The sequence below is a fragment of the Bos mutus genome, chromosome 18, assembly GCF_027580195.1.
Source record: "Bos mutus isolate GX-2022 chromosome 18, NWIPB_WYAK_1.1, whole genome shotgun sequence".
Lineage (NCBI taxonomy): Eukaryota > Metazoa > Chordata > Mammalia > Artiodactyla > Bovidae > Bos > Bos mutus.
The window spans coordinates 22597756-22618342 of NC_091634.1; the positions used below are offsets into that span (position 1 = coordinate 22597756).

The window sequence follows — 20587 nt, forward strand, 5'->3', positions numbered from 1 at the left end:
ATTTCCCATCTCATCTGCTAGGAGACAACTTATTACTGTTTCCTTTTTCATGAGGAGAAAGTTCAGCGTCACATCCTAATTTGGTAACACGAGCAGAAGCTCAGGTAACCACCGTTTCTCATTCACAAAGTCTGTCTTTGTGAAGAGGCTTATAAATGATTTCAGATTTTTATGTTTTTGATGGTTTCTAACCTCCATGAGGTGATAAGAATAAACACATGGTTGGATCTGCCTAAATGTCTTTAGCAGAATGGTGATAATGTGAATAACAGCAGAATATCAGAGTTGAAGATAAATGTGGCTCTTTTATTCATACATAAAGAGGTGATGATTATAAATGTGAATCTTTCAACTCAGGCTGAGAGGAAAGGAAGTGAAGACATTCCAATACCTGGATAGGAGAGGCAGGCAAGAGTAACTATAAAAACATTTTTTAAAATAAATATTAAGTGAATACTGCTATGTGTTAATAAGGGGCCTAGCTTTGGCTGAATGCTGGTTGTCCCTCCACCAGAGACCTACTGGCTTTGTTGATTTTGGGGACGAGAACCTACTTGAAATGGTATTTTAAGATTGGGTTCACGGCAGCTGTAGAAACAAACAGAAAACTCCACAATGCTGAGCCTTGAATGGAATGGGTGCTGCCATGGTAACACAGTGCTGTATGCAATCCTTGAGAAACCATAGCCTTCCTTCAGATAAATGTCAAGAGACTCACCTAAGAAACACAGTAAAGATTTATTTAGGAGAATAACAGCTTCTAAACATGGCATCCTCTTACCCTGGGAGTGGAAGAATAGCCTTCGAGTATCACGTCGATCGTCTGGCCTGGGGACAGCTCCATCCTGACGGGGTGGAGCTGAAACACGGGGCCGTGAGGCTCCCTGGGTGCCGGGCAGCACTGGACCCGGGGCTGGCTCTTAGCACGATCCTCCTTGGCCAGCTTCTTCTTGCTCAACTTTTCTTTTGGACAGAAATCTTCATTCATCCAGAATAACTGTTGGGCCCGACGTCCCTTGTTGGTCAACTTGAAGTGGTAGTAATAGGTGTCCAGGCTGGAAAAGAGGAGGGAGGGATTCACAGGACTTCCCTGTGGGTTGTTCTATTCAGGTCTACACCCTTGGGATTTATTCCTCTGGAAGTACTTAAAAAGTGAGCAAAAAAATAGACATTAGTTTTTTTTTTTTTTTTTGTAATGTAAAAAGGCTAAACAGTGATGCTATTGGGAGCTGCTACAGTCATAGGACAACGTAGCATCTACTCATAGGGTCATTAGTAGTCCCGGAGTTGCCATTGCCAGGGAAGCATGGTGGGGAAGTGGCTCCATCCGTCCTCAGTCCTTCTCATCAGGAGAAGCCACCATAGAACACAAAGATACAGATCATGTGAAAACCACTTTCATTTGCAAGAAACGGTTCTGAGGAGTGAAAATAAAATGCCACCTGGAGGAGAAGCTTATTTCAAATTGTGTTGAGTAAACTTCTAGTGACCAGTACAATGCCTTGTGATGGACTCAATTTGAAGGGAACTTCAAAGAGAAACAAAACATCCTCTAAGCCTTACAGTCAAGGAGATTGTAATAGATGAGGACACCAGCCAGCCTGGTCATTTTTCTTAGACTCATGTGCTTTAAAGATGCTAGTATTTCATTCACTTATTCATTCATCTGTTCCACAAATAAAGTACCTCTTTATTGTCTGGTTCTTTGCCAGCTACAGGGATTTATAAGATCTTGGAGGTGGTTTATACGTGTTTTTGAGTGTTTTTTTTTAAACTGATTATAAGCTTACTTTAAAATATTCTTTTCAGGGAAAAACTCATCTCAGGACTTTTTACATTTATTTTTAATTTTGAGGGACTTTGAGTTTTCATCTCATCTGGCCCTTCTTTGGAAAGATGTCATATCTAATAAGCAAGCTGAACCTTGATAAAAAATGAGTGCCAGTTGTCAGGTATAACCATTTTTATCTAAATATATGTCCAACAGAGCTTCCTCATTGGAGTCTTTGTAGTTAGACTTCATGGCTAAAAGTACACTTTTGGGGGAAATAACAAGTAATAAGTACTATAGACTACATAGGGTCTCTGTCACTTATTCACGGTATATCTTTTAACCATCACAGCAACCCAGGAATAATAAGTATATTACTCCCATTTTATTGACAAAGAAACAGAAGCTCTGAAAACTGAAAGTTGTTGTTCAAAAATATGCCATCAGGAAAGGTGACATCTGGGTATTTCTTTAGATCTTATGCCCCAAAAGTTGGCAAATGTTTCTGGTAAGGGACTGAATAATAAATATTTTAGACCTTTTGGGCCTTGTGGTGCATTACAACTACTCTACTCTCCACTGCAGTGTCAAAGAAGCCATAGAAGATACACGCATATGAATAGCCACGGCTGTGTTCCAATAACACTATTTTTTAAATTTATTTTTAATCTGAGGATAATTGCTTTACAATGTTATGTTGGCTTCTGCTATACAACAACACGCATCAGCCATAGTATACATATGTCCCCTCCCTCCTGAGCCTCCCTCTCACCCCCATCCCATCCCATCCCACTAGGTGGTCACGGAGCACTGGGGTGAGCTTCCTGCATTGTACAGCATCTTCCCACTAGCGAGCTGTCTAACATATGGTTTTGAACATGTTTCAATACTACTCTTCCACTTTGTCCCACCCTCTTCTTCTCCCACTATGTCTACAAGTCTGTTCTCAGTATCTGCTTCTCCATTTCTGCCCTGAAAATACGTCCAATGACACTTTATTTATAGAAACAGGCAATGGGCTGTAGATTTCCCACCTTTGCTTTTGATGACTCTTCTGCAGATTGCTGGCATCAAGATTTTATGTCAGAAAGAAGGACAGTAGAGTTTAGGCAGAGCAGAAATTGGCAGTTAAAAGCTATAGATTGCTTCTGTTTTCATAGAAAACTATCAGCTAACCCTCCAATTCTAGGAAAGCATCAGAATATCTTTTGGGCTCAGTTCATTTCAGTCACTCAGTCATGTCCAGCTCTTTGTGACCCCATGGAGTGCAGCATGCCAGGCTTCCCTGTCCTTCACCAACTCCTGGAGCTTGCTCAAACTCATATCCTTCGAGTTGGTGACACCATTCAACCATCTCATCCTCTGTCATCCCCTTCTCCCACCTTCAATCTTTCCCAGCATCGGGGTCTTTTCCAATGAGTCAGTTCTTTGCATCAGGTGGCCAAAGTACTGGGTTTCAGCTTCAGCATCAGTCCTTCCAATGAGTATTCAGGACTGATTTCCTTTACAATGGACTGGTTGGATCTCATGCAGTCCAAGGGACTCTCAAGAGTCTTTTCCAACACCACAGTTCAAAAGCATCAATTCTTCAGCTCTCAGCTTTCTTTATAGTCCAACTCTCACATCTATACATAACTACTGGAAAAACCATAACTTTGTCAGTCAAGTAAGGTCTCTGCTTTTTAATATGCTATCTAGGTTGGTCATAGTTTTTCTTCCAAGGAGCAAGCATTTTTCAACTTCATGGCTGCAATCACCATCTGCAGTGATTTTGGAGCCCCCCAAAGTAAAGTCTGTCACTGTTTCCGTTGTTTACCCATCTATTTGCCATGAAGTGATGGGACCAGATACCATGATCTTAGTTTTTTGAATGTTGAGTTTTAAGCCAACTTTTTTACTCTCCTCTTTCACTTTCATTAAGAGGCTCTTTGTTTTCTGCCATAAGGGTGGTGTCATCTGTGTATCTGAGGTTATTGATATTTCTTGCAGTAATATTTATTCCAGCTTGTGCTTCATCCAGTCTGGCATTTCTCATGATGTACTCTGCATATAAGTTAAATAAGTAGGGTGACAATATACAGCCTTGACTTACTCCTTTCCCAATTTGGAACCAGTCTATTGTTCCATGTCTGGTTCTAACTGTTGCTTCTTGACCTGCATACAGATTTCTCAGGTATTTGACACTATTTGTAGATTAAGGAGAACATGTAATTAAGTCTGGTTTGCAATATAATGTTTTCTATAATTATATCTGAATGCACTTAACAAAGAAATCTGGAAACAGAGGTATGGTACGCAATGACAATGCCCTGGCTTATGGTTAACATACAGGAAGAGACGGTTCTCCTAATATTATTTTGTCAGGCACACCTTCTCTTAACACAGTGTGTCCATCTTGGTTTCAGGGCATCAGACCGGAAGGCAAGAGCATCCCTTTGACATCTGTTCACAGTATTGAAACAAACAGGCACCAATTCAGCTGGCTCCTGAGAGTCAACTTTTGACAACTTGTGACTCTTGTGAGGAACCATGAACAAATTCCCACACATACCCTCCATGGTTAGTATTCAAACCCCAGACATTTTAAGAGTTACATTTACATCATTCTGCTCAGAGGTGTCTATACTGTACCACCTGCTATTCAAATATCTAGGCTCTCTAGCTTTTCCTGAGTGATCAGGTGAAGCCAACCACAATCATTTCGATTGTTGGTGCTATGGTAAGGAGGCAAGCAGAGGACATGACACAGGAAAAAATCACTGGCTTTGCAATACCTGAAAAGACACATTTGTAATCTAGTTTTACCTTCCCAGTTATACTCTATTTATGTTATCACTAGGTTGCATCTTTATTTTCTACATTCATGGAGAGATGTTAGCAAATTGTATTGAAATCAAAGAAGAGAAATCATGGTTGAGATTCTAAATCTGTCACAGAGAATCCACTCTAAGTTTTAGAGAACACCCTGCTTACGGACCATCTCTTCTCTAGTGCAGAGGGACACAGCTTGCAGTATGTAACCAAACTAAGACTAGAAAATGTCTTCTTGTGGCTGATGAACCACCTGGAGGAGGGAAAGTGAAGACGAGGAGGCTAGTTCTATTTACTTAAAAATAATTTTCCGAAGGAGAAGTGGTGCTTGGCTTATGCAATATATATGATATGTATAAAAATTGGTCCATGATATTTCTTTACCTAAAGTGTGCTCCCAAATTGAGTTCTGGTGCAAAGGGCTTATCTGAAACAATGGTGGAGCCAACTCCTGAAGCCTGGACAGGAATTCGGTAGGTGTTGCTATCTTCAACGTCCAAAACAATTGTGTCTTTGAATGTCAGTATGTCGTTCAAGTTGGCGGTCAGTGTCAGTTCGACATCACTTTCTGGGGGAACCATGCCTTCCTTGGGCTCAATGGTCCAAAGGGACTTTTTGTGTGCCTGCAAAACAAGACTACAAGTTAACTGTGAAGATATTCTTGGCTTTTCATTCTGCACATGTCAAAGCCCTCTATACTTCAGATGCCTGGCACTGCAGAATTCAACATCAGAGACAAACATTTTTTTGAATCAAAGCAGCTGGGTGTTTGTTGGCTTTTCTTTTTTTCAAAAAGGAATATGATTCTGAAGAGCAAACCTACAATTCTACTTTTGAATGCTCTGGGAAGATTCTTTACATCTTTTTTGTAAGATGACAGCTCAGCTCTCTAACAAACTTATACTAATTATCTGCTCTAATCTCCAAATTCTGAGACACCAACAGAAGGTGCAAAATCCTTCCTGGAATTTGGAATTTTTAAAAGAAATGTTTTTCAAGTGCAAAGTTTTCGTGATGTTATAGTAGGGGTGAACAGCTTTCATTAATAAAAACAATGTAAAATCATCTTGGTTTCTATTATTTCAAAATAATCAATAGAATTTCATTTGCTAAAATTCCAAACTTATTTTAAAACATGTTACAGGACTAAATAATAGAGTTGGAAGTGACTCCCACCAGTGTATTCCCTTTAACTGCTTAGATCCTCATAGCTCAGTCTCTTTCCTCCCCAAGGTCTTTGACTGAACAACACTTCGAAATGAAGCTTATGCTTACCATCACATTTTAAGTTGAAAACCTTCCCCCTTCAGTACTCTTTATACTTTTACCCTGCTCCATTTTTTACCATCTTCTAACATAGTACATGGCTAACTTATCATTATCCTTCTCTCCTTGCACTACAATATACATTTTCTGTAGAAGGGATTTTTGTCTCTTTTGTTATAGTTGTTCTTTTATCTATAATTATGCATGGTACATAGTAGATGCTTAATAAGTATTTGTTAGATGAACTCATATATCTGCCTTTTAATCAAATCCTGTGATGTTAGAGAACTCATTTATCAACTAAGGTAACGTATCCCTGGTTTTTAACAATCCATAATATCTGGTATATCTTCCTTACACTAAGCAGAGATCTGTTTGTTTTTGACCTTCCATATACTGGTATTTTGGAGAAGGCAATGGCACCCCACTCCAGTACTCTTTCCTGGAAAATCCCATGGATGGAGGAGCCTGGTAGGCTGCAGTCCATGGGGTCGCTAAGAGTCGGACATGACTGAGCGACTTCACTTTGATTTTTCATTTTCATGCATTGGAGAATCCCAGGGATGGGGGAGCCTGGTGGGCTGCCGTCTATGGGGTCGCACAGAGTCGGACACGACTGAAGCGACTTAGCAGCAGCAGCAGCAGCAGCAGCATACTGGTATTTGGTCCACTCCCTTGGAGCTAAATAGAAAAAATTGAATCTCCCTCTTTTGTTTAACAGCCCTTCAAATTACACCTCCAACTTAAGAAGAAAACCTCTTATGGCTCCAAAGTAAGTTGAAAATTTGGCTAACGTGTCAAGAATAATTAAAAAAATGACTCAAGCTATAAGCACCTTATTTAAAAATATAAACTCTGTGTCTTTGGTGTTAATCTACTTTCCTAGGCTGCTTTTAAGACTTTTCTCCTTGTATTTGATTAATTATGGTGCAGTTTTACCACAGTGTGTCCAGTTATGAGTTTATTTGTATATCCTGCTTGGAATTTGCTACCCTTCCAGAATCTGTGGTTTGGTATCTTTATTTCTGAAAAATTCTCAGCAATTTGTGTTTAAATACAGTTTCTGACTCATTCTTTCTTCTTTCTTTATATTACTCCATTCTATGTGGGTATGACTTTCCTAGTGTGTCCTCACAGGCTTCATCTGCATTTTCCATCCTTTCTCTCCCTGTGCTTCATTTTGGATGATTTCCTCTGAGTTGTCTTCCAGTTCAATAATTCTTTCTTCAGCTGCATATAATTCACTGTTAAACACATCTAGCATATTTTAATTTCAGGGTTTTTTTTTTATTCAGTTTTATTATTTACTTTTCTTTTTATACATTTTTCAGCCTTTGGAGATCTTTTAAAATTCTGATTATGACATTCAACTTATTAGCTACTTTTCCTCATCCTTCCCAGTTATCTACAAATTTGATAAGCAAATTGTTTTATATGTACTTAAAAGCAAATACTTTTTAAGTGCATATACCAAATACATGCTCAGTGGTTCTGAGGTCCAGATATTTTGGGACACAAAAATATCCAAAGCACAGTTTCTGCCCCCAAGAAGCTGATAATAATGACATTCAGAGAGACAACCATGCAAAACAAAAATGCAAGTCAGAAGAAGGCTACAGTGAATGTGTCTCAGGGAAATATAAAGAACAAGCTGCATTTTTGGAGCAGAAGATACTGAAATTCTTTGTATGATAAATTTCCAGACACATTTTCTTTTCTGTCTAAATATGAAATTGAGCTTAATTATCACAGAGTGTGATCCTTAACTATATTATGCCATTGCTTAATAAAATTCAATTTGTTCCATTCTCATTTTACATGTAAACAGTATCTCAAAATTAACACAAAGCACCATATCCCTATTTTGATTGTTATATTATTTAAATTAATTCTAACAGTACTGTTTTGTTTTGAGAAAAAAAATACTCAGAAACATTTATATGAGTAAATATTCATAGAAAATATTTAACGATGACTAACAATGCATTGGGAAAAGGCTGAAAACAGGAAAGATGTAGAGATCATTTCAAAACTTCCAGGATAATAATGGAGTGGCAAAATCAAGCTTTCCACTCCATTGAAGAAGAATCTGATTATCCCCTCATGAATCTTCTGTGGCTCCCTGTACTCTTCTGAGTAAGGAAGCTCTGAATAAGCTCTCTTTAAAAAAAGCAGACAGAAGAAAACAACAATTTAAAAACAAATGTAAAATATACTCTACGGGCTGGATTTGAGAGAGTATTCCAGTACAAAGTTATCCTTCCTCTATTTAATTTCTATGGTGTATTTCTCTTAGCAAAAGGAAAAAGAGAAATGTAAAAACACATGTAGCTCCATGAGGGCTGAGGTTCAATGTAAAGTTACAGATCAGAAATCTCCTGGGTTTGGAATAGAGTTGTACTGATTGATGTTCATTGTAAATAAGAAGAATGTATTTTGCAATTTGCAGTCAAGAGTTAGAAATTTCAGTAGGCAGAATCTTGTAGGATGACAGTGCCTTGGAATGTCACCATAACCCACGTCTAGCCCCAGTGTAAACTCAGAGACTGGATTTGGTCAGTGGGCCCTGAATGGTCACCCTCTTGGGAACAGGGTCACAGGTACTTAAATAAGGAGAATCTAATATTTAAACCCAAATGCCAACTTCCCAGTTAACAGCTGAGGAAAATCCTATTGCACAGATCAGAATGCTAATTAAAATTTTTCTTGGCTTGAAAGTCTGCATGGGAACTAATAAATTGCATTTTAAAATTCAAATAAATTAAATGAAGCAAAGAAGAACAGTTCTCAAGATTATAAATTGTTTATAAAGAGGATGTAGATGAATGATGAGAAAATTTTAATTTTAGTATTAATGGAAATTATAGATTTAACTCTAAGTCACAAGTCCTACTATTATTCGTAACCTTTTAATATGGGACATCTCTAGAGACATAGATAGAAAAAAAAACAAACATTAAATACCACACTAGATAAACTAGGGCTGAGATAAGATATTTGTATGCTAATTATCTCTATTCAGAACACTTGCCAAAAGAAATGTTGATGTTTGTATGACAAACTATTTCTCCAAAATATTTAAACTTTTCTCCTCATAGTAAATTAGCCCCAGTGAAATACTTTTAATATTAAGAAAACAGTAAGCAAAGTCTGCCCTTCTATAAAATTGACTTGTACTTGTGCATAATTTTATCCTAAAATATTAGTAACAAAAATAATAATTCTCATAAATTTAATTTGGGGGGTTATAGATCAATTATTACTGGCAAGATAAACTACATGATTGAATATCGCTATATTTTGCTCATGTTTAGGCTCAAAGAAATAACTTCTTTGCATCTTCTTAATTTATCCATGTTTTAAAAAACAGTGTCTGATAGCCCAGTCATAGCAATGTAGGCTTATTCTAGCATGAACTGCAAAACTCTTTCATGTATAACTGATTCACTATGCTGTCCAGCAGAAGCTACACAAGATTATAAATCAATTACACTCCAATAATTTTTTTTAAAAATAGATAACCAAAAAGGACCTACTGCATAGCACAGGGAACTATACTCAATGTTATTCGATAACCTATAAAGGAAAAGAATCTAAAACAGAATACACATACACAAACATACACACTTCAATAAAAAGTTAAAAAAAAAACAACAACAAAAAACTCATAACTTCAACCCATTTCCCAGTTCCAAAACCACAGTCATATTTGTATGTATTTGTCACAGCAGAACTCCATTCTCAGCATCAGTATCTGTCTTAGTCAGCTGCTATAACAAAGTACCATAGACTGACTGGGTGGCTTATAAACTACCAAAATTTATTTCTCACAATGCCAAAGACTAAATCCAAGATCAGGGTGCCAGCATGATTGAGTTCTCCTGAGAGCCCTCTTCCAGACTGAAGACTGTTGGCTTTTCCCTTGTGTCCTCACACAGTGGAGAGACAGCAGAGGAAGTAGCTCTCTTTTGACCCTTATTAGGGACTAATCCTTTCCTGAGGTCTCGACTCTTATGATCTCATCTAATCCTAATTACCTCCCAAAGGCCTCACCTCCTAACACCATCACACCAGAGGAGAGAGTTTCAAATATGAATTTTGGAAGAATACGAACAATCCAGTCTCTGACATTCTGCCCCAGAGCCCCTAAATCCATGCCGTTCTCATATGCACAATATATCCATTTCATCTAAATAGCCCCCAAAGCACTTGCTTGATTAACTTGTTTGGTTTCACTGGTTCACAGCTAGAGAGGAATTTTACCTCAGGATGAATGTACTCTGAGTCTTATTCATACCTGATTTAGTTGATAGTTAGCTAAGACTCTAGACCTTAGAGGTGATACTAGAACAAGTTAAGGCTGTTGGGATGGAATGAACTTATTTTTCATGTGAGAAGGACATCAGTTTGGAGGAGCCAAGATGGAATGTTATGAACTGATGTTTTGTGTTTCCCCCTAAATTAATGTTGAGACCCTCTCCTCAGTATGATGGTATCAGGAGGTGGGGCTCATGAACCAGATTACTGTTATCCTTAGAGTCACAAACCCCAGAGGAGGGCATGACAATCCACTCCAGTATTCTTGCCTGGAGAATCCCCATGGAGAGAGGAGCCTAGTGGGCCATAGTCCATGGGGTTTCAGAGTCAGACATGACTGAACAATTAAGCACAGCACAGCACAAGAGTCATGAAAGATTTACTTCATCTACTCCACTCTGAAGATACAGTGACAAGTTATGAGTCCCTGGGGTGGAAGAGGGCCCTTGGCAGAATTCAACCACACTACAGAAATAAATTTCGGTAGTTTATAAGCCATCCAGCCTACTGGTACTTCATTATAGTAGCCTGAACTAAGACACAGTCCCAAAGTACAAATACTAATACCTTCTAACATATTGGGCTTCCCTGGTGGCTCAGATGGTAAAGAATCTGCCTGCAATGTGGGAGACGTGGGTTCAATCCCTGGGTTGGGAATATCCCCTGAAGAAGGGAAACCTACTCCAGTATTCTGGCCAGGAGAATTCCATGGACTGTATAGTCCATGGGGTCGCAAAGAGTTGGACATGACTGAGCGACTTTCACTTCTAACATATTAACCATAGGAAATAACACAAAAGTGAGTTCGAAAGAGCTATAAATGCAGATAGATGCTTTTAAATGAGTCATTATAGCTTCATTTCATTGGAGTTTTTATTATTGTACATAGGAGTCTTTGATGTATCATTTTCAGTCCGATCTACACAATCAAAGTTATATATGGAAATAGATATTCCATGCTTGAGCAACCAGCTCTTCTCCTTACTTAGAACTGCTTGTTTTACTTTCAGTCTTTTTAGTCTAGGCTTTTATTTTATTTTGTCAAAGAGTTCTTTATCTCTTTAATGAAAAAATTAGTAAAATAATACAGCTGGCTCCAAGGAGAACACAGGGACTTGTTTATATAGCCAGTGAAAGGAAAAATTGCTGAAATACAATTGCTAATAAGTTAGATATTTAATTGCTTGATCTCCTATAGAACAATAAAAAGACAACATTTGATGTAATCTTTCACATTTCTAGAGGTCTTTTAGAATTTTAATGTCCAGATTGACTTTGAAAGGTACACAGTAATCTGTTTAGGTGATTATTTTAGATAAAGTAATGTCAATTGCTATAAGGGAAAGACCCCTGACACTCAATGGCTTTAAAAAAAAAAACCATTTATTTTATTATTATTCCTGTTCTCATGTATTCCAGTTGCTGGCAGGACTGAGGATGGGTTTCTGTTCCATTCAGGCATTCAAGGGCCCCAGCTAAATAGAGAACGTCATGTTTAATTCATGGCTTCTTTGGCAGTCTGGACACTGACTGACATCTGCCCAGCCAATAAGAAAATAAAGAGAATGGAGGCTCGAGGGCCAAGATTTTATGCACCAAGCCTCAAAGTGGCACAGATCACTTCTGCTCACTTCCACTGGCCAGAGCTCAGTCATGCAGCCACACTTAACTCCAGAGGAGGCTGGGAAACGTCACCCGCTCTGGTTCAAGAGGAAAGGAGGACAGGCATAGTGAACTATAAGCCACCCTCTGCTACAGCGACTTTGTGGGTTCAGTCTACTGTCATATTCTTAGGTCTTCCCCAACTGCCTTAGATCGTAGATTTTGGAAGGTGAAGAGTTCACTCCACCAGAACACAGAAGTAGAAGTATCACATTTCAACTTCTCTGGGAATTTCAGGCCTGGAGTTCATATCTATCTGCTGTTAGGACAAATGGAGGAGCAGCTAGGAGAAAAAATAAAAAATGTTCTAGGCAGGATCATCTCATTCTGATGGCCCTTCTCCCCAGATGTGTGGCCTTTGAGCACTCTATCTAGTTTGAGGCTTAGCTTACAATTAAAACATAAATCAATGCCATTTTTGTTCTTCTTTTATCAAAAAAACAAATGCCTTTCATAAGAGGGCATTGTGAATGTCAGCTTTCGTGTTCTAACCATTTATTTTCCTCCTCTAGCTAGTAACACAGGTCAACCCTCTGTCCACAGTAAAGAGAGGGTGTCACCAGCGTAAGTGCTGTTTCAAGTCAGGGGACATTAGTTTTCAATGGATGGGCACCATTTCTATTCTGATTCCTGCTGACACAGGTTGGCTGCTCTGGAAAGAAGACCTGACGTTGCTTTCCAGGGCTGAAGTGATGAGTTTTCTTTTTGATGAAGCTTATTAATCAATGTTTGGCATAAAACCAGGCAGCACAGTACATCCTAGAATCCAAGAACAAGTCACAATAAAATGCCTGCTGCTCAGGTATTGGACTGTCCTTATCAAAAGTCAGTCTCTAACCATGCTCACCTTGTGTCTCTTTGGTATTTGGCTCTTAGGGGTGTCCTTTGTTTTTAGGGAGGACTTGGTCTATGTGACATTTTCTGTTATTAGATGGCAAATCTGACTAAAGGGAGAAGCGATGAATGATAATCTTGGCTATGGAGGACACTCTGTAACCCTTTTAAAGGTTCCGATGGTTACAAAGGAGGGTTCTAAAGGAAGACAGACATTGTGGTTTGAGTCCCAGATCTGCCACTTGCCAGCTCTCACACATTGGGCACGTCACTTCACTGTGTCCAGCCTCAGTTATCCCACCTGTAGCTCATGATACTGATGACAACTTCTGCAAAGAGTTGATGATTAAATGAGGTGATGCACATACAACTCAGAACATTGTCTCGCACATAGTAAATCCCTGTAAGTAACAGCTACTGTCATCATTTTACCAAGAGCTGAAATGCTCCACATGACATATAATTATGGGCTCAATAGTATTTCCCGTGACATGTATTACCAAACTCATAAAACAAGGATAGATGCTAAGAAGCATTTAACATACAATACTCTTGTCAGAAGAGAAGCATCTCATAAGGGTTCACAGTAGGTGGACATCTAAGATGGCCCCCAAGATCTCCCTCTCCTGGTGTCCAGTTATCTTCTCCTAGTTATTCAGTCAAACACTACTGTGAAAGGTCCTGACTCAGTTGATGTTAAGGAGGAGAGATTACCCTATTGGGCCTGACTTAATCAGGGGAGCCCTTAGAAGGGACTGGGTCTTCCTAATGAGATTCCAAGCAGGAGAGGGTCTGTAGGGGGCTCAACAGCTGACAGTGGTCCCTGACTGATAGCCAGCAAGAAAATGGGACCTCAGTTATTCAACTGCAAGAAAAGAAACTCTGCCAAATCTGAGGGGGCCCAGAATGGATCTTTCCCTCGTCAAACCTCCAGAAGAGAATGCAGATCAGCCAGCAACTTCATCTCAGCCTTCTGAGATCCTAGGAGAAGGATCCAGCCAAGTCATGCCTGGATTTCTGACCCATGGAAACTGAGGTAATACATCTGTGTTGTATTAAGCCACTAAGTCTGTAGTAATTATTTACTTAGCAATAGAAAACTAATGCAGAGTTTCAAATATTTGTTTCTAAGATGATATATATAAAAAAAAAAACTTCCCTAAGGCTTCTACCAAAATTTCAGCAATAGTTGCCTCTGTTTCTTCTATGAATTGGGGCTAAAATGCTTCAGTCATTACAGTAGCTCATGAACAACACATACAGGTGGTTGGTATGCATATGTGCATATGATTGTGCAGAACACAAAAAGTTTTGATCTTTTGCATTTCAGAATTCCAGGCCCACTGGTGAGGAGTGTTAATCCCTGCTACCTGAGGTTACACATATCTAAGGCTAACATTTGCTTTTTATTTGACAACAGGGCATTAGCACACCTCTTAGCCAACACTCAGGTCCCAAGGTAAAGCAGCCAGTGCTTTTATAAGTTACCCTATTGTGTATTTCATATTTTCCACAAAAGACAGAAGTGTTTGCACATGTCGTTTTATCAATAAATGAACGCGCATACACTCAGGCAGACCTTCTATCCTGCAGAGCTAATGACTAGGAAGCTTGAAGTAAACAGCACTGTGCACTTGTCTCCAGAATGACTCGCTTGCCAGTTGAAACCTGCAGGAATTTCCTTCCACGGGATGACAGGACACAAATAACAACAGGAACCAAAGTGCAGAGTGAGGGATTTCTTTGGATTTATACCATTATCTCAGCAGATGATCAATTCTTTGTGGAACAAAACAATGAACAGTCACCGAGGCCTTTCTGTTTTTTTGTCCTCTAAATGGTATCTCTAGCCATATGGTTCTCTGCCCTGAAGTGAGTCACTTTGCTGCTTAAAATAATTAACTGAACGTTAGGAAATGAAATGCAAAAGAAATGATGACAGAGCTTTAGAAGAGAGGCACAGAGGGTCATGATTAAAAAAGAGGGCTTCAGAGTCACATGGAGACCGACAGGTCAACTGCAGACTCTGCCCATTTGTAGCCAGGCGACTCTGTACTAATTTTTAATAAAATGGGTGCCAAGCACTTTGTCTAGCACAGAATAAATACTCAGTAACTGGTGGTTATTAGGAGGTTAGCATTCAAAATTTCATGTCCAGTCCACCTCCCTGTTTGTGTCCCACCCCCAGCCTCCAGACCAACCCAACTTGTTGACAGGAATGTCTTTCACAGACCTGATCCTGTGCCTCTCCTACTGGAGATTCTGGATGGCTCTCCAATGTCTGGACCAGTAGTGCTGACTTTTCCCCTCTTTGGGAAAACTATGGAATCTCTTCAAAGAAAAATGTGCGCATGCAAACACACACCTCCCACATACAAACATACTCTAAATACATACCCCAAACTTTATATATAATTTCCAGGGCTCAAGGACCTCCAAACATGATGGATATTTGTCATCTTTTCTGTTTGAAACAAAGGCACTGTGTGCTAAGTCGCTTCAGTCATGTTCGATTCTTTGCAACCCTATGGACTGCAGCCCACCAGGCTCCTCTGTCCATGGGATTCTCCAGGCAAGAACACTGGAGTGGGTTGCCATTCCGTCTTCCAGGGGATCTTCCTGACCCAGGGACTGAACTCGGATCTCCTGTATTTGCAGGCCATCTCAGCCACCAGGGAAGTCCAATTTGTTTGAAACAAAGGCAGCCTGTGATCAAGACTGGCACATCAGATAGGAGCCTCCGGTCTGGAGGATCTCTTTCAAATTCTTTGTTAAGGAGCACTTCTGTAGGCTTACTTCCCAGGTGCTGTCAGTTTCCAACAGGCATCCTTGGCCTCAGCCACACTGGATCTCCCCAAAGGTGTGGTACACCATCACTGCATTTAACTGTGCTGCTCTTTGGAAATGTACACCCCATTTCCCTGTCCTCCTCCTCCTTACCCCTCAACTCTCCACTCGAATGTGCCCATCTATAAACATTTTTAATTTTGTGGGAGAATTAGCCACTTCCTATAGGCTTCCCTGATAGCTCAGTTGGTAGGAGACCCTGGTTCGATTCCTGGTTCGGGAAGATCTGCTGGAGAAGGGAAAGGCTACCCACTTCAGTATTCTGGCCTGGAGAATTCCATGGACTGTATAGTCCATGGGGTCACAAAGAGTCGAACATGACTGAGTGACTTTGACTTTACTCACTCACTAGCCACATCTTATGCTGTGCTTATATATAACACTGCACACTGTAATACTGTGTTGTTTTTGTGGTCATTTCTTTTTTTGAGATTGCAAATTCTTTGAAGAAAGAGATCATTCTTATGATCTTATGAACTAAGAGATCATTTTTATGTCTCTCCCTTCAGTGAGCACAATTAGTCCCAGGCATGCAGAAGATACTTAGAAATACTTGTTAGTCAACAAGTACATGGAAAATGTTCAGTATCACCAGTAAGCCAAAGAAACACAAACTTAACTAGCAATATGTGTTTTTTTTTTTTTTTCCCTCATCTGCCAGATTTAGCAAACAAAATGCCAGCAAGGGTCTGGGACAGGGTAACCTTCTTTAACACTGAGGGGGGTAGGATATAAACTGGTACAAATTTTCTAGGAGATAATTTCAAAAGACTTACCAAGACTTAGTTACATTCACGTCATTTGATCCAGCACTTGCATTTCTAGGAATTTAGTCTAAGGAAACAGCTAAAGATGGGAGCAGCAATTAGGATGTGAACATTGTTTATAGTGGTGAAAAGCTGGAAACCACCTATCGGTAGGCGATTAGCTAAATCAACTGCGGTGAAGCCCAATGATGGAATAAAGTCAGTCACTGTAAATGATCTGTGTAGGAATATTCCTTAATAATTCATGTCAGAAACTGACTATACCACACTGTTGAATAAAAATAGCTGGTAATGAAGTAGTATTGATGGTGGGGGATAGGAATACACAGACAGACACACACAGTACAGTTTTGGAACATGTACACCAAAAGCTTAATGGTGGTTATTGGTAGGGTGCCATATGAGTGACTTTTTTTCTTTTATTAACTTCTGTTTGTTCTATAAGGATGCTAATTTGTGTAACAGGGAAAACACACTTTTGTTTCTTGAATAAATTACACATCCTAAAAGGATATGATTACCCTTCTCTTTAGGGCCCATTTAATTTTAACTCTGCTTGTTCTCCTTAGTTTCATTCCCAGTTTCTTTCTTTCTTAGAAGCTTTTTCTTGAAAAAATAAATAATGCATGTCCCAGTGCTGAATTCAAATGGATTCTAATGAGTCTCTCTCTCTCCTGCACAGGACCACTAGTTACCATTCCCAGAGGCAGCCATTGTTTCCAGTTTTCTGCCTGTCTTTTCAGAGAAACTTTATAAACAAAACTAAAAAATATACATATTTATATTTTTTCTTATATACTTTTTCTTGCATAAATGGTAGCATACTTCTACATACTGTCTTGCAGCATGATTTAAAATTTTAAATCTTATTTTTATGAGATATATGCATTACACAATTTTTGTGAAAAACAGAAGTCTCTTGCACCCCATCCCACCCTTATCAATCCCCCTGTTGCTCATTAATGATGGCAACCACTGTCAATTTTCAGCATTTTCTTTTGCTGTTCGCCTTCTCATCTATAATCTACTGTTACTTCTTACCTGGGCAGTTTGAGCCCTATCCATTTGCTTCTGTGGAAGGCAATGACAGCTTTTTTCCCTTTCCCTCTCTCTCTGAGTTTGTCTGTTTTACCAACTCGTCTACATTTTCATTTTGAGTAGCTCCTTCTGAACTTTCACTTCCACAGTTATCTATTCATCTGTATGTAATGCACAGTTAAACTCATGTACTGAGTTCCTAATTTCAATTGCATTTTTCAGGTTTTCAATTCCCATTTGTTCTCTTTTATACTTTCTAGATCTCTACCAAATTCTAAATTGTGCCTTTTATTTCCTTGAGTATATTAAGCATATTGTAGTTTTATGTTAATTTGTATCCTATGCTTGGTAATTTTAAAATTAACTGTTTGACATTGTATATGAAAACTGTAGAGATATTTTGAGGCTTAGAATCATGTTGTCATCTTCTGGTAAGAACATATATTTGCTTCTAGGAAAGATGTGGAAGGAACTAGGAACCCTGGAACTCCTTCATCCAAACAGAGATTATGAGGTCTGCATTAGGTCACTTTTGTTTCCAGAAAATAGCTTTTCCTAGTCGGAACCAAAAGTTTGAGAGTTTTACCAAGTTCATTTTTCTCCAGTTTTTATCTTTCCAGCCTGTCTTGATTCCAGTGTTTATCTTCTTAGATCAATGAGTTTTCTGAAAGCTCCTTTTAGTTTTCAACCTCTTCTGGTACTATACAGAAAAGTGAAAGAAAGTGAAGTCGCTCAGTCATGTCTGACTCTTTGAGACCCCATGGACTGTAGACCCCCAGGCTCCTCAGTCCATGGAAATTTTCCAGGCAAGAGTGCTGGAGTGGGTTGCCATTTCCTTCTCCAGGAGATCTTCCTGACCCAGGGATTGAACCCAGGTCTCCCAAATTGCAGGCAGGCGCTTTACTGTCTGAGCCACCAGGGAAACCAGAGCAGTCATAAATGCTGGGTTTAAATTCCTTAACTTCCTTTTCCTTCTGGGTTGTTGTCACTGGCATTGTTGCTCCATCATTCCCTTAAACTTGTGATTTTCCATATTGTGCCCAGATTTTCTCCCTGTTCTTAGAGGGAAGGAGTTTAGAATGACAGATTGATTGAAAGGGCTTGGTCACCAAGATGCTGAGAGTTCCTATTGGTCAAGCAACTGTCCTACTTCTTAATTTGCCCCTTTGCAGGGAGTAGGGGGTAGGGGGAAGTCTGTGAGAATTTTAAGGCCAGCAGAGTTTGACTATATGAGGGAAGCAGGTTTCTGTAACTTACATAGCTCTTATGATTACACAGCTCTTAAGATTACCAATAATCTTTTAAGGCTACAAGGAGGTATCTTTCAACAGGGACAATAATGTTCTTTCTGAAAATCACTGCCTTCTCAAGACTCAGTCAAAGGTGTTCAATCAAACACAAGACATAAAGATAGTTAAATAAAAGAACTAGGACTGCTCTGAGCACACAGATATGACTTACATGGTGCCAGGAAGCATCTGCACAAATACATGAATAAAATGCTCCGAGAATCAGCAAGCTAATGAACCTAAAATTTCTCAAGTAATTTATTTGCTAATAAATCTCTTTTCTTTGGTGTAGAAGAACACATATGGATTCATCAATAAAAATGTTTTATATTTTATAAGCTGGCTTCACTGTCAAAAATTATAGAAACAAATGAAGAGTAAGAAAAAAGGCAGTAATAGTGCTCCCATCTGATAGAGCACTGTACTATGTGGATCAGTTAATTTGAAATCTTAAGGCCTCTCTGAGTGTGCCTTATTTCTTTTTCTTTCTTACCTAAGAAATAGAAAAAAATCTTAAGATATAGTGTCAAAAAAATAAAAAAGTCTTTCCATAAGCCATTTCACCTAGATCTTTTTGTCTGTCAACATTAATAATCAAAACTACCATTTATTGAATGCTGATGTTTATTTTTCACCAGGCTCTTTCTACATAGATTATCATGTTTAATCTTCTAGATGCCATTATTAGTTCCACTGAAAGAGAAGGAACCAAAGCCTCAGAAAGATTAAACAATGTGCCCAGAATTAGCACACGCAGACTTAGGGCTTGATTCCAGATGTGTCTGACTAGAACCCATACTGTTGATAGTACAGAATACTACTGCAGCTCTCAGATACTCAACCACTGTTTGCTGAGTGACTACTGTATCTAAGACCCTCAGATAAATGTTGCCCTTCTTTCCCAGACTCATTTCAATTTAATATCCTAACATTCCAGAGGAGGATTTTTTCCTTTCAAAGCATAAAACAATGCTGCATACAATTTCATCACAACCAACATTTAAAAAAATATCCCAAATGCCATTCTACAGAGAGCTGTACCATGTTACAGATGCCTCTCCAGTCTCTTTCCTTTCACTTGTGACAGAGAAGATAAAATGGCACTGAGGAAGAATAGACTTGCTCCCCGATCAACTCCATCTGATCTTTATGTATGTGTGTCAGGATTTCATACCATTAACAAACCTTTACACCATGCTCCTTAATGCATCTGTCTTTTCTCATTACATAAAAGTGTGTTTCATTTTGTACTAGCTTATTATTGAGGATGATTGACTACTGTCAGTACACAAACAGGCAGAATAAATTCTTTAGTTTTTAATGACAATGACAGCCATCCCTTAAGAGTAACATGAGTTGGTTGGTGTCTTAGTTGATGTAGACTGCTATAACAGAATACTATACTGGGTGGTTTACAAACAACAGAAATTTATTTCTCACTGTTCTGGCTGGTAGTCTGAGATTAGAGTGTCAATATAGTCAGGTTCTGGTGTGAGGTCTCTTCCAGGTTGTAGACTGCCATTTTTTTCTTTGTATCCTTAAGTGATGGAGAGTGTGAGAGAGCTCTCTGGGGTTTCTTTTGTGAGGGCACTAATCTCATTCATGATGACTCTATCCTCATGACCTATTTACCTCACCAAAACTTCACCTCCTAATACCATCACACTGAGGGTTAGGATTTCAATACATGAATTGATGGTGGCAGGGGTTGGGGGGTGGCACAGGGCACAAACACTTAGTCCACTGTAGTTCTGCTGATGGTGATGCTGGCGATGGGGAAGAAGTTATAGATTTGTATGGAGGAGGGAAAGTAGAACTTGAAATAAAAAAGCCACATTTGGTCCATATGAAGGAAATTTTGCCTTAATCTCCCTCTGTGGTGACAAGTATTAAGTGTATGCCTGAATAACAACTAATTAGCAAAAACAATTTGCTAAAGCTAATTAAGAGCTGGAATAGGCAGAATGAAGATGGAAAAGCTTATA

The 20587-nt window shown here is 39.0% G+C and overlaps 1 protein-coding gene across 1 annotated transcript in view; it reads right to left on the bottom strand.

Moving 5' to 3' along the window:
- The window catches only part of HYDIN (HYDIN axonemal central pair apparatus protein), a 339548-nt gene that overhangs the window by 150523 nt on the left and 168438 nt on the right, over positions 1–20587 (bottom strand). The window contains 2 exon segments of the mRNA XM_070388036.1: positions 782–1055; positions 4967–5205. Of these exon segments, the coding sequence (XP_070244137.1) occupies positions 782–1055; positions 4967–5205 (513 nt within the window).